General features: G+C 57.9%; 1 protein-coding gene across 1 annotated transcript; it reads left to right on the top strand.

Moving 5' to 3' along the window:
- Positions 1–466: 466 nt before the first annotated feature.
- Positions 467–8819, top strand: CYTH2 (cytohesin 2). The gene is made up of 12 exons (XM_045531265.1): positions 467–734; positions 1509–1656; positions 1765–1831; positions 2865–2983; positions 3736–3816; positions 4289–4401; positions 4557–4705; positions 5192–5303; positions 7786–7862; positions 8101–8172; positions 8256–8410; positions 8554–8819. The coding sequence occupies exons 1-12, from the start codon at positions 716–718 to the stop codon at positions 8639–8641; spliced, it is 1200 nt and encodes a 399-aa protein (XP_045387221.1). The 5' UTR covers positions 467–715; the 3' UTR covers positions 8642–8819.
- The last annotated feature ends 4182 nt before the right edge of the window (positions 8820–13001 follow it).

The raw sequence follows: 13001 nt of genomic DNA, 5'->3' as shown, positions 1-13001 counted from the left end.
GGGGGCTGAGAGAAGGGGTAAGTACCCGTAGAAGGGAAGCAAAAGAAAGGCAGGCCAAAGCTGCTCCCCGTTGCATGGCAACATCTGCGGTCAAAAGCCAGAGTCACCGGCCTAGGAGGTGTGCGAAAACAACCGACAGTTGCGTCCCCGCCTCCTGGCAACAAGGCCAACAAAGTACCGCCTCCTAGCAACGCACTAGTAGAGGCGGGGCCCGGTTGACCCAGTCTCATACTGCCCAGAGTGCTTGCACAGGCGCAGTCCTTTTGCTCTACATAGCTCCACCTCCATGCAACCCCTTTCCGAGGCTTCTCATTGGAGGACAAGTCTGTCAAATGCTATCATTTGCTTCGGAGGCGGGGCCTGGAGCCCTGCCTGCACTCCGATTGGCCCCACAGGCCGTCTACCTCCGGTCAGACCTGCCTACATCTGCTCCTTGTGCGCCTATTGGCCCTGGAGGATTATCCTGTTGTGTCGAGGGCGGAGCAGACGAAAGAGCCCACCGTGGATTGGACAGTGTCAAAAAGAGGGGCGGTCCCTACTGGCGGGGCGGTTGGGCGGCGAAGGCAGAGTCTTTTCAGCGCTGAGGACTGGCGCTGAGGAGGCGGCGGTGGCTCCCGGGGCGTTTGAGCGGGCTCACCCGAGCCCGCGGGCCAACGCGGATCCAGGCCCGACCGGCGGGACCGCCCCGGACTCCCCGCGGGCCTTCCTGGCCGCCATGGAGGACGGAGTGTATGGTAGGTCGGAGGGGCGGGGCCGGCTGGGAGCGGATAGAGCGTTTTCTCCTGAACGTTCCGCCGCGAACTTTCCCTCCCCGGGCGCGCCGCGCGCAGCCGTTCCTCCCCATCGTAGCGTCGCTTTTGTGGGGCCCTGGACGGGCTTCCGGCGGGGCCAGAGAGCGGGGCGTTCCAGGCCATTGTTTGGGCTGAGCCTGTTTCCGGTGGCGGCGGGAGGGGGCGGGATGGAGCGCTGGAGGCGAGGCCACGGCGGAACCATTCCCACTGGAGGGGCCGGGACTGGGGGGAGGAATCTTGGGGGCTGCGGAGATCCCGCCACGGCGGGGCGGGGGCCTTCGATGCCCTGCCCCACTTTCCCGACTCTTACAAGCTGTCATCGGCTTCCCCGGCCACAGTTTCTTTTCATGGACCCAGGAGTCCGGACACCCAGGCCCCCAGCTACCTGGCTAGTAACATGGAGTCAGAAAACCAAGGACTCACCCCCCTGCCAAGTAATGGACCCAGAAGTTCTGCCTCCTAGAGCACAGGCTCCCATTCCCTTCTCCCTCAGACTCAGGAATCCGGGCCATAAGTGCCCTCCTCCCCCAGGACTCAAGAGTGTAGAGCCCCAGCCCTTCCTCCTCTGGACTGAGGGATCCAGGTCCCCAGCCCCTCTTCCACCAGACATAGGAGGCCCCATCCTCATTCTCTCCCAGCTCAGTCCTCCCCCAGATTGCAGGAGTCCAGGCTCCCAGCCCCCAGAACTGACTTCCAAACCTTGACTCTGGTCCCCAGAGCCCCCAGACCTGACCCCAGAGGAGCGGATGGAGCTGGAGAACATCCGGCGGCGGAAGCAGGAGCTGCTGGTGGAAATCCAGCGCCTGCGGGAGGAGCTCAGCGAAGCCATGAGTGAAGTGGAGGGTCTGGAGGCCAATGAGGGCAGGTGAGGGCCGGAGCTGAGAACTTGGGGGGCATGAGGCCAGCTGGGGCCAGGGATACCCAGACATTGACCCTCTGCCTCCCACCCCTACCTTGCTCTCTGCTCCTGCAGTAAGACCTTGCAGCGGAACCGGAAGATGGCAATGGGCAGGAAGAAGTTCAACATGGACCCTAAGAAGGTGCTTGGGGCCACAGGGCTGGGATCAACTGGGCAAACGTCCAGGCAGGGAGTTCTGGCACCTCCAAGTTCCAGAAGTTTGACAGTTACAGGTCTGTTCTAGGTAGACAGACTTGGTCCTAATCCTGGATGCAGATATTGACTGTCCATTTGTTCTGTGAACACTAACCAAGTGTTCCAGCCTCCTAACTTTTGCTTGTGTTATGTCCTCTGCTTGGAAGGTCTTCTTTCCCTTTCTACTTGTATTTCTGGATACACTTCTGGTCCTGAGAGGAGCTCAAATCTGGTAGAGGTTATGGACAAAGTGACATCCCCAAAGGAGGGTTGACCAATGCCATGACAGAGGAAGGTACCAGGGCTGTGGACACCCAGAGGAGGGAGCCTGGTCAGGGAGGGCTTCCCTGAGGAGGAGACATTCAGATCAGGCTTGAAGTATAAGTTCGTGTTCACCAGGCAGAAGAAAGATGTTTGTTCAGTTGTTCACTTAACATCTGTTTTCGGAGGCCTCTCAAGGGCCTGACCCTGTGCTGGGCAATGCTGGGACCCAGAGAAGAGTTAGACCCTACTCTGCTCTCAGGGAGCTCCTAGACACAGGTACCAAAATTCAAAGTGAAATGTAGCAGTAACAGAGAGGTCCTCATAGCACAGAGGGAGCAGAGAGGTCTCCAATCCAGCCTTGGGCTTAGTGTTCACAGCCCTTGAGGGATTGCTCTCTGCTAATAGTTTCTCACTTTATTCTTCTTGCCTGAAGCAATTATAGTTTGTTCAGTCATTCAACAAACATTTATTGAGCACCTGTTCCTTGCAGGACCCTGTTCTTGGTTCTGGAATTAACCAGGGAAAGGCAGAGGGAACATGCCATGAGTGGGGAGGGATGGTATTTAAGGACCTGTCAGAAGCCTGAAAATGAAACCTGGCCCTGCTCTGTTGAGGGTGGGGGTGGTTTGGGATGCTGAGACTCCTGGGGAAGTTGGGGAGGGGGAGTGGCTTTCTGGCCCTCAGCACTGAGACCTGGTCTCCCTCCACTCTACCAGGGGATCCAGTTCTTGGTGGAGAATGAACTTCTGCAGAACACGCCGGAGGAGATCGCCCGCTTCCTGTACAAGGGCGAGGGGCTGAACAAGACTGCCATCGGGGACTACCTGGGCGAGAGGTACGGCCCCTACTCAGCTCCTGCTGGGCCCTTCCCCACCGCCCCCTGCACCCAGCTCCCGCCCTCACACTGGCAGCTCCTGGATGGACGGGTCTGGGGGAGCCTGGGACCATCTAGGGGGTGTGGGGAGAACCATCCATATGTGTCTGAGAACAGTGGAGAACATCTCCAGAGTGTCGTGGGGGCACGAGAACCATGGATGAATGATGGCTGTTCCTGGGAACTGTGGGGACAGCTGGGAAGTGTGGGGACCATTGGCAGATAATCTAGGGGGCATGGGGCTCCCAAGGGCATCTAGGAGTTGTGGGGGCTGTTTGGAAGTCTGGGGTACATGGGACTAGACATTAGATGTTTGGGGACCATCTGGACATCTAGGGATCATAGGGACTTGTGGACATCCGGGGTACAAGGGAACTGTCTGTGCATGTGTGCGGACCGTGTCTGGACATCTCGGGAACACAGGGATCATTTGAGAGAGGTGACAGTGGGTAGCACACGTGTTTGCTGTGTTTCTTCCAACTCTACAAAAGTCAGCCAAACCAAGGTTCCCAAGACACACATTCCTCCCAAGAGCATGTTCTCAGCCTCCCCGCCCCAGGGCCGCGCCTGCAATGGGGCCAGGCAGGAAGGGTGCCCACTGCAGAGGGCAGCTGCAGGGCAGAGGGGTTGGCACAGCTTCTCCAGTGCCTCACCTCCTGTCCACTCCCACTCCGTCCTCCTTCCTGTGTGTGACTTTGTCCCTGTCCTCCCAGGGAAGAGCTCAACCTGGCAGTGCTCCATGCTTTTGTGGATCTACATGAGTTCACCGACCTCAATCTGGTGCAGGCCCTCAGGTGAGGGGGTGGGTGTTTGGGAGGGCAGGAACGTAACTGTCAGTGCTTTCTTTGTTATAAGTGACAAACCCTACTCTAAACAGAAATGAGCAAAAACAGGAGCAAAAGCCAGGCAATTGAGTATCCAAATGAAAGTCCACAGGTAGGGCCTCCTTTAGGCATAGCTGTATCTAGGTGCCCAAGTGATGTCAGAAAGTCAACATGCGCTGTCTTCTGTTGTGCATGCTGCTGTGTCGGCATTGCTCTCTGCAGACCCTCCTTCTACATGACAACAGAAGCCCCTGGCAACCACCAGACCTGGTTAGCAACCTTAGAAAGAAAAGGGCTATTTCTGTGTAGATCACCGGAAGTCCCACTGCTAGTTGTTTGTAGGCTGTAAGAGTGGTGAGCTATGTCACTGCCAGTTTCTAACACGGGGACGGAGAGTGGGGAGGGGGTTCTGGCATCTACACCCAGCCCCTCCCTAACCCAGGCAATTTCTGTGGAGCTTTCGCCTCCCTGGAGAGGCGCAGAAGATTGACCGGATGATGGAGGCCTTTGCCCAGCGGTACTGCCTGTGCAACCCTGGGGTGTTCCAGTCCACAGGTGGGGCCCAGACTCCTAGGGCTGACAGCGTAGGTGGCTGCTATTGCTGGGCCTCAGGGAGGAGGGGGCTGGGATGGGGGACTCCTGGGACCTGGGGAGGAGGGGGCTGGGGGCCCACATGCCTGGGTCGTCACCTCCTGTCCTGTCCGGTGCAGACACGTGCTACGTGCTGTCTTTCGCCGTGATCATGCTGAACACCAGCCTTCACAATCCCAACGTCCGGGACAAGCCGGGCCTGGAGCGCTTCGTGGCCATGAACCGGGGCATCAACGAGGGCGGGGACCTGCCTGAGGAGCTGCTCAGGGTCAGGCCCCCTCTTCCCTGTGTCAGCCCTGTCCCTCTTCCCGCCACAGACAGCCCCGCCCTGTGGGTCTCCCAGTGCCTGAGCTGTCAGCCCAGAGTTACTGCTGAGTGGCCCCCCACGGGCTGCGTGATCTCTCTCTGCCTCCTCAGTCTCTCTCGGGGTCTGGCCCTCGGTTTCTTGGCCTGTCTGTCTCTCTTCTTGGTCTCTTGCTCTCTGACTTCTTCAAGGTCTGTCTGTTTCTCCATCTGTCTGTTATTCTGAGAACTTACTGGGCCCTTCCAGCTGTCTGTGTGTCTTTTCTTTCCTCTCTTCTCTCCCTGAGGCTTTCTCTACTTCTCTTCCTGCCACTTCGCCCTCGTCCCCAGCCTGTCCGTCTCTCTTCCCCTGTGGGTCATCCCAGCCATGGTCTCACTGCCCTGCCCCCGCTGAGTAGCCCCAGGAGGGTCCCCGGGGCCTAGAATTGCTGACCTGGGCTTCACCCCTCAGAACCTCTACGACAGCATCCGAAACGAGCCCTTCAAGATTCCTGAGGACGACGGGAATGACCTGACCCACACCTTCTTCAACCCAGACCGGGAGGGCTGGCTCCTGAAGCTGGGTACGTCCCCTCCTGGCCCCACTGGCCACCTCTGCAGGGGGAGGTCAGTGGGCCTGGGCTCTGGACACGGCTTCTGCACATACCTGCTGTGTGACCTGAGGCAAGTGATTCGCCCTCTCTGAACCTCAGTTTCCACATCTGAAAAATGGGACTGAAAACAAGATCAGGCTGGTGTGTTGGTGTGCTGTAGTAAGTGCTCCCTGACCCTTCCCTTTACCCACAAGTGTTTACAGAGCCCTTCCCCTGCGCCAGGTGCTGGTCTAGATGCAGAGAAGGCAGTGACAACCGGATCACGGGTTTTTTGGGGTGGGAGAGTGTGCATTCAGGATGCTGTCCGTTGCAGTTAAGAGAAAACCCCGGCCAAGGGGACTGAGCCCCTGGGAACCTCCTCTCTCCCTTGGCAAGAGCGCCCAGGGCCCAGGGCAGGACTGACTCTGCTCTCCAACACTCTTGCGTCTGCCCCTCGGTTTCTCGGCTGCGTCATCAGGCTAGCAGCACAGTGGCTGTCCCAGGTGTTACACCCTCCCCAGAACATCCCCCAGTGGCAGAAAAGAGCCTGCACAAGTGAGAAAACCTGTCGCAGATTCCCCCAGCGGCCTTCTCACCTGGGTGGATTGGCTCCTGGCTGGGGAGGGAATGATCCGGACTGGTCCAGATGAACCGGGAGTCCCGGCCGGGATAGGATGGGAGGGTGGGGCCAGGCCTCCTGGTGACACGTGGCCCCAGCAAATTCAGGGTCAGCTAGCACAGGTCATAGCGGATCATAGCGTGGGGGGGGTCTTACTGTGACGACAGGTTGTTCTCAACCCTGGCTGCACGTGAGAGTCTTAAAACCACCGTGGCCAGGCCACAGACCCTGGAAGTCAGGATCTCAGGGGTGGGAGGGCCATCAGTCATTTTTAAAGCTCCCCAGGTGCTTCCAGTGTATAGCCAAGTTTGAGAGCCGCTGGCCTGGCACCATGCCTGGGAACAGGAGGTGCCACCTGCATGTGAGATGTGGTTTTTAGTGGAGCCGCGGTGAATGCTGCTCCAGGGAGACAGATGTGATGAGGAATTCCAGTCTGGGGCAACAGCGGAGGTTTCCCGTGGCAGCAGCACAGCCCAGAGGAAGCTTCCAGCTCTGTGCAGGTGCTCAGGGCCAGGGTTCTTGGGGGTCCCAGCACAGGGCGGCTCTGGCTTCCCTCTGGGGCTCGGGGGGCCTGCCCACGTGGAGCTGCGCTCTTGAATCAAGGCAGCGCTTGCACAGCAGGTGCACAGGTTTCCTGGCAAATACAAAACATGCAGATCACCTTCCAGCCAACACCGTGGTGCGGATCCCTGCATGGGATCCTGGGGTTTAGAGTCCTCGGAGTCCAGGGGTGCAGTGAGTGGGCCGGGAGGAGAGGCGGGAATGGCAGTTCTCCCCGTTTCCCAGATGAGCCCTGGACAGGCTCAGTCACTGCCCAATAGGCACAGGACAGAGGCCTTGGTCTTGGAGCCACGTCGCTGACCAGAGCTCATCCGTGCCCTTCGTGGCAGTTAGAAAAAGACTCCCCTTTTTTAAAACACAGAAATACAGGAAGGGATTTGTGATGGTTGCGACTACTCAGCAGTGGTGTCTATAAGACACAGCGTTACTGCTGTTTCTTCCTGGGCCTTCAGGGAAGCCAGAGCCGGTCATCTTGCCACAGGAAGGTGTGGACCCGAGTGGGTCTCTAGGCTGGACTCCAGAGAGGGCAAGAGAGTGTCCTGAGGTCACACAGCCAGTTTGTGCTGGAGCAGAGATGAGCCCCCACGCCCACCTCAGGCCAAGGACTCGGGTTCTTGCCTTCTTCCTTGTGGGGGTGACTCCAGCAATTTCGCCCTGGCAATGGAGGGCCCTCCTGGCCCCGGACAGGTCCTAGGGGGTGGACACAAAGGGGTGTTCAGATCTGTCACAGCAGGGCTCAGGGTCCTTGGCCGGCCTGGAGGGGAGAGGCTCTGGCCACTCCTCATGTGGATGTAACTGGTTTTCTTCCCTCTCTCTCCCTCCCTCCCTTCCTCCCTCTCTGCCTGTTTCTCTCTCTGTCCCACCCCTGCGCATTCCTTCCCTGCCCACCCTGTTCTGTTGCCTGCGGCTCCTGGGGGCCCCCCCATTCTTCCACCTTCCCTTCTGCACCTGGTCCTGCCTGCTTTCTCGCTGTCTGCCCCAGGAGGTAGGTACACAACCCATCCTTCCCCCCAACACTAGACGGGGAGGGGACAGGGAGGAGAGGGCTGGGGGCTCCGGCTCCTGGGCCTGGGCTGACAGGCTTAGAAAGTGTCGAGCCCCAAGCTGGGGGTGCACCGATTCCTGGGGCCCAAGCACGCCTGTCCCTGGCCTGTCTGTCTCTTTGCATGCGCTGGCTTTGTCCTAGGCCCTGAGAACCTCGCCTTTCCTGCTCTCGCTCTGCCTCTCCCCCTCCCTCCCAGAGGCCCTGTCCCCCTGTTGAGCCCAGGCCCCCTCCCGCCCCTTCCCTTTCAGGGGGCCGGGTGAAGACATGGAAACGGCGCTGGTTTATCCTCACGGACAACTGCCTCTACTACTTTGAGTACACGACGGTGAGGGTGGACCTGGGCTGGCCTCTGGGGTCCCGGGAGGAGGGGCTGGGGCCGGACCCCTGGGTCTGAGGGAGGAAGGGCTGGGGTTGGACCCCTGGGTCTGAGGGACGAGGGGCTGGGGGCCTGGACCCCTGGGTCTGAGGGACGAGGGGCTGGGGGCCTGGACCCCTGGGTCTGAGGGAGGAGGGGCTGGGGTGAAGATCTGGAAGTCTGAGTTCTGTCCAACTTGCTTACTCAGGACAAGGAGCCCCGAGGAATCATCCCCCTGGAGAATCTGAGCATCCGAGAGGTGGACGACCCTCGGAAACCAGTAAGACCCTCTCTACACCCCTCCTGCCAAGGTTGGGGGACTCCCATGACCTCAGCTTTCCCTCCTCTCTCATGTCTCCCCAGAACTGCTTTGAGCTTTACATCCCCAACAACAAGGGGCAGCTCATCAAAGCCTGCAAAACAGAGGCAGACGGCCGGGTGGTTGAGGGGAACCACATGGTGTATCGGATCTCGGCCCCCACGCAGGAGGAGAAGGACGAGTGGATCAAGTCCATCCAGTGAGCCAGAGTTCTGGAGTCTTGGGGACCCGGCCCCCTGGGTCTGAGGGAGGAGGGGCCGGGGCTGGACCCCTGGGTCTGGGGGAGGAGGGGCCGGGGCCTGGACTCCTTGGCCCTCATCCTAGGATCCCTCCTTTCTGCAGGGCAGCTGTGAGTGTGGACCCGTTCTACGAGATGCTGGCAGCAAGAAAGAAGCGGATTTCCATCAAGAAGAAGCAAGAGCAGCCCTGACCCCCTGCCCCCAACTCCATTATTTATTAGGAGCTGCCCCGCCTGGGTGGCCGGACCCCTGGGCCTTGGGGCTGTGGATCATGGTTCCCTGTTTGGAAAAATCACTATCTCTAGCTCCTCTCTTGTTATTTGTAATTAACATGCTGTTGGTAATCTTATTAATTATTTAACCACTCGGCCTGCTGACCCCCTCATTTCCTAGGGTTGACAGAGCTGAGATGTGGGTGGAGCCAGCCAGTGGGCCCATTCCACTTGGCAGGGGCCGGAGCGCTCGCTGGCAAGTCACAGAGGCCTGTGCCTGCCCGGTTCTGCTCGAGGGAAGGGCGCTGCCTCAGTGCAGCCCCACGGGGCCTGTCCTAGATGGGTCAGTTCTGGTTTCACCCTGAACCCTGCGGGCGTAGAGTCAATGGAGGTTATTATGGTAGGAGTTAGTGTTTAGCTGGAATTGACAATCCCAGGGGACAGGGTTTAGCATGCAGGGATCCAGGGGCCAGGCCTAGCATTCATTCTAGACGTTACTTGACAGCCATTGGCTAGTTGCACTACAACCATCAGTTAGTCCCATCTTTGCTGTCCTGGGGCTCATGTCTTTAAAAGGCAGCAAATATCTGATGGGGTTGTGAGCTGTGCCCACTGCTTTGAGGGAAACCTAGAGCTGGAAGAACTACGAAGGGTACTCACTCTGGGAGGGTTAGGGAGCTGTGTCAGGAGAAGGTGGCCTGAGTCCTGGGTGCAGCGAGTGCAAGGGTCTTGCTGATGGCATGTCCCTGAAGTGGGCTGGGGCAGTCACAGATGGTGCCCTGGGGTTGTGGGGTAGTGCCATTGGGCCGGGTTTCTCTGCCCGCCATGAGATCAGCCTTCTCCGGAGGACATTTAATTTCCAGGATAGGGCTGAGGACTTGCATTTTGAATGTCTCTTTTCCCAGGTATCTGACAGCCTCAGAAATGTGAGGACCGTGTTTGAAAGTGCAGTCCTGGCGTGTGGGACACCCTTGAGTCCTGGATTTGGGCCTGTGTCCCTTTGCCCTCCAGTTGGGGTATGCTGGTGTCTCCAAAGGACAAGGGATGTGGATCCCGAGAAGGGTGGGTTGGCGGGTCAGGAGACCTCAGGTCACTCCCGCATGCCCTCCTTTGACCCGGGAAACCTTCAGTAAGAGGGAACTACAACTCATGGCGCGCTCTGGGGCCAAGATGTGCCTGTGCCCCCAAGGCGAGTTGTGGTCCCGACCACTGCATTTCCGAGGTGTCGCCCCGGTTGAGTACTGTGGCGCGGTGGGGCGCTTCCCAATCTCGGGCCTTTGTCCCGGCCCAGCCCTTGGCCACAGGCACCGCCACCCTGGCCTGTGGCGCGACCGTCCTGCACGAATGGGGGACCGCGGCTCCTGGCAGGCCTTGCGGCGCCGGCGGCCACAGCGGGAGAGCCCGTGTCGGGCTTCCCGGGAGTTGTAGTTCCTCGAGACTCCGCCTGGCTGGGGACAGGCCTTAGTCCCCCGCCCGCCCTTGTGGGGGGTTGGGAAAGGGGCCCTGAGGGCCGATGGGAAATGGAGTTCCCAAATGAGAAAGTGGAATTATTCCCAAAGGTTCCGGGGAAATGGAGTCATCGACCCACGACGGTCTCTGGGTAAACGGAGGTCTCAGCGCTATCTCGCTGCTCCCTGCCTGCCCAGCGACGAGGTCCGAGCGCAGGCATGGGCCGGGTCAGCCATGGGAGGGGCTTGGGATGTACTCTTAGCACGATGCGGACCCCTCCAAAGGCATGAAGCAGGCGCGCCACGTGTTTGGATTAAGGTTGTGGGAGGGGCCTCTGGCTGCGCCACAGGCATTTCCAGCTTAATTTGGCCAAAGCAGAACTATTGATTTTGCCCCTAAAATATTCCCTTTCGACCATCTCAGTCAAAGCACCATCGTTCACCAGCTGACCCAACCATCAGCAAGTCCTGTTGTCTCCTCTTTGAAGACGTCTGACCTGGGTGGGTGCACTTTGCTGCAAGGAGAATAATTTGGAGGCAAGTAGGGTGGAAGCAGGGAAGTGAGTGAGAAGGCTGTGCAGGTGCAAGATGGCCTGGCTGGGGAGGTGGGGAGAAGTGCACCCCAAAACTCGCATTGAAATTTGACCCCCAATGTGGCGGTGTTGGGAGGTGGGTCATGGGGGCTGATCCCTCATGGATAGATTAATGCCCTCCTCCCCGGGGCGAGTGAGTTCTTGCTTTCGGGAATGGAGAGCAGGTTGTAACAAAGAGTCTGTCTTCCTTGGTTTTCTCTCTCTTGCTTCCTCTTCCCCTGCGATCTCTTTGCACATCCCTGCTCCCTTCTGCTCTCTGCCTTGAGTGGAAGCAGCCTAAGGGTGGCTCTCACAAGATGCACCTGCCCAATCTGGAACCTTCTAGCTATCAGAATCGGAGCTAAATAGGCCAGGCGCAGTGGCTTATGACTGTAATCCTAGCACGCTGGGAGGCCGAGGCGGGAGGGTCACTTGAGCTCAGGAGTTTGAGACCATCCTGAGCAATAAGCGAGATCCCGTCTCTATTGAAAATAGAAAAGACAGTTCCAACTACTGAGGAGGCTGAGGCAGGAGGATCACTTGAGCCCAGGAGTTTAAGGTTGCAGTGAGCTATGATGATGCCACTGCATTCTACCCAGGCAACAGAGCAATCCTGTGTCTCAAAAAAAAAAAAAAAAGGAATCTGAGCTAAATAAACCTCTTTTCTTTATAAATTCCCCAGCCTCAGGTATTCTATTAATAGCAGCACAAAATGGATTAAGACTGGGTTGAATTGTGTCCCTCCAAAATTTATATGAAAATCCTAACCCCTGGCATCTCAGAATATGATCTTAGGAAATAGGGCCATTGCAGATAAAATTAGTTAAGATGAGGTCATTAGTGTGGGCCCTAATCCAATATGACATGTGTTCTTATAAAATGGGGAAATTTGGATGCAGAGACAGACACATAGGCTGTGTGGATATGAAGGCAGAGATCAGGGTGATGTATCTACAAGCTGAGGAATGTCAGAGATTACCAGCACCCACCAGAAGCTCCGGGAGGGGCCTGAAACAGATTCTCCTTCACAGCCCGCAGGAGGAACGAGCCCTGCTGATGCTGGTCTTGCATTTGTAGCTTCCAGAACTGGGAGAAAACAAATTTCTGTGGGTTAAGCCACCCAATTTGAGGAGCTTTATGTCGGCCCTAGAGAACTAACATACTGTTCCTCCCTCCCCTCGGACTCAGGGGTCCCGGGCCCCAGCTCCTCCTCCCTCAGACCCTAGGGTCCAGCCCTCGCTGTTCCCTGGCCTGGTTCAGGCAGCACCCACCCCGGGCCGCCATGTCCCAAGATCAGCTCAGGCACCACCAGATGTACCAGCAGTGACAGGATCACGAAGAGGCTCACACCTTATCCTCTCACACTCCTTTCCCCAATCCCCCAGGACTTACATGTGACCCTAATGCCCTTAGCGCCTAAATTCCTAAGCCGGAGTCTAGCATCCCAGCCGGGTCCCCACCTTTTCCCCTTCCCTCTTCCCCCATCTAAACTGCATCCCTCAGATATGTCAGTGGGTCTTCTGGTCCCAAGGTGACGGGCCACAGGTCAAGGCCAAGAGATCAGAGAGGCAAAGAGAGCCAGACACAGGGAAACAGGCAGCTCGAGGCAGAAACAGTCCGGGAGAAACTGAGAAACAGAAGCACGGGCAGAAAGAATAAGAGAAAGATGACAGGGACAGGGAGACAGACAGGGAGGAAAAAGGTGCAGGCAGGGAGGACCTCAGACAGAGAAACAGAATTAGACACAGAGGAGGAGGCTGCAACTCAGACGGGGAGACAGGAAAACAGATGAGGTGGGGACCAAAACTGGGGCAGCGTGAGACAGGCAGCTAAAAGGACAAAAACAAAGAAGAGTGAAGGGACAGAGTGGTTAGGGTGAAGACAAGAGGTGAGAATGTCAGGGAGGTGAACAGTCACATGGAGAAACAGGTAAACTGAGGCAGAGCCACATGGACAGTGAGGTGACCCCTGACCTTTGGGGAACTGGAAGTGCCGATCCGAGGTGTGAGATGTTGTCGTGACCCAGGGTGGGTATCAGCAGGTCACTTCTGGGCTCCCACCCCACCAGCCCATCCCTGGCCCTAGGACAGCTCCTGGCCACCAGCACAGGCTGCCACCTTCCCAAGCCTTGTGGCTCCTCATGGCCCCTGAAGCCGTCAGTGGAGGCTGCAGCTGAAGTCCGGCGACACACACACCAGACCCAGGGCAGGGCCCGGCTCCCTGAATCCTCCCCTCCCCACCTCCCAAAACACACACAGGCCCCACGTTCCTCCAAAAAGTTGTTTTTGTCTTTTTTAAATAATGTGAAAATGCCACGCG

Source organism: Lemur catta, chromosome 19, assembly GCF_020740605.2.
Source record: "Lemur catta isolate mLemCat1 chromosome 19, mLemCat1.pri, whole genome shotgun sequence".
NCBI classification, from domain to species: domain Eukaryota; kingdom Metazoa; phylum Chordata; class Mammalia; order Primates; family Lemuridae; genus Lemur; species Lemur catta.
The sequence above is the reverse complement of the archived record's forward strand: the minus strand, read 5'-3'. Positions and strand labels throughout refer to the sequence as shown.

What these genes read in the sequence shown, in the direction of transcription:
- CYTH2 (XM_045531265.1), top strand. An exon ending in CTGGAGGCCAATGAGGGCAG is followed by an intron (nt 1,657 to 1,764) that starts GTGAGGGCCGGA and finishes CTGCTCCTGCAG; the next exon opens with TAAGACCTTGCAGCGGAACC. An exon ending in ACTACTTTGAGTACACGACG is followed by an intron (nt 7,863 to 8,100) that starts GTGAGGGTGGAC and finishes TTGCTTACTCAG; the next exon opens with GACAAGGAGCCCCGAGGAAT.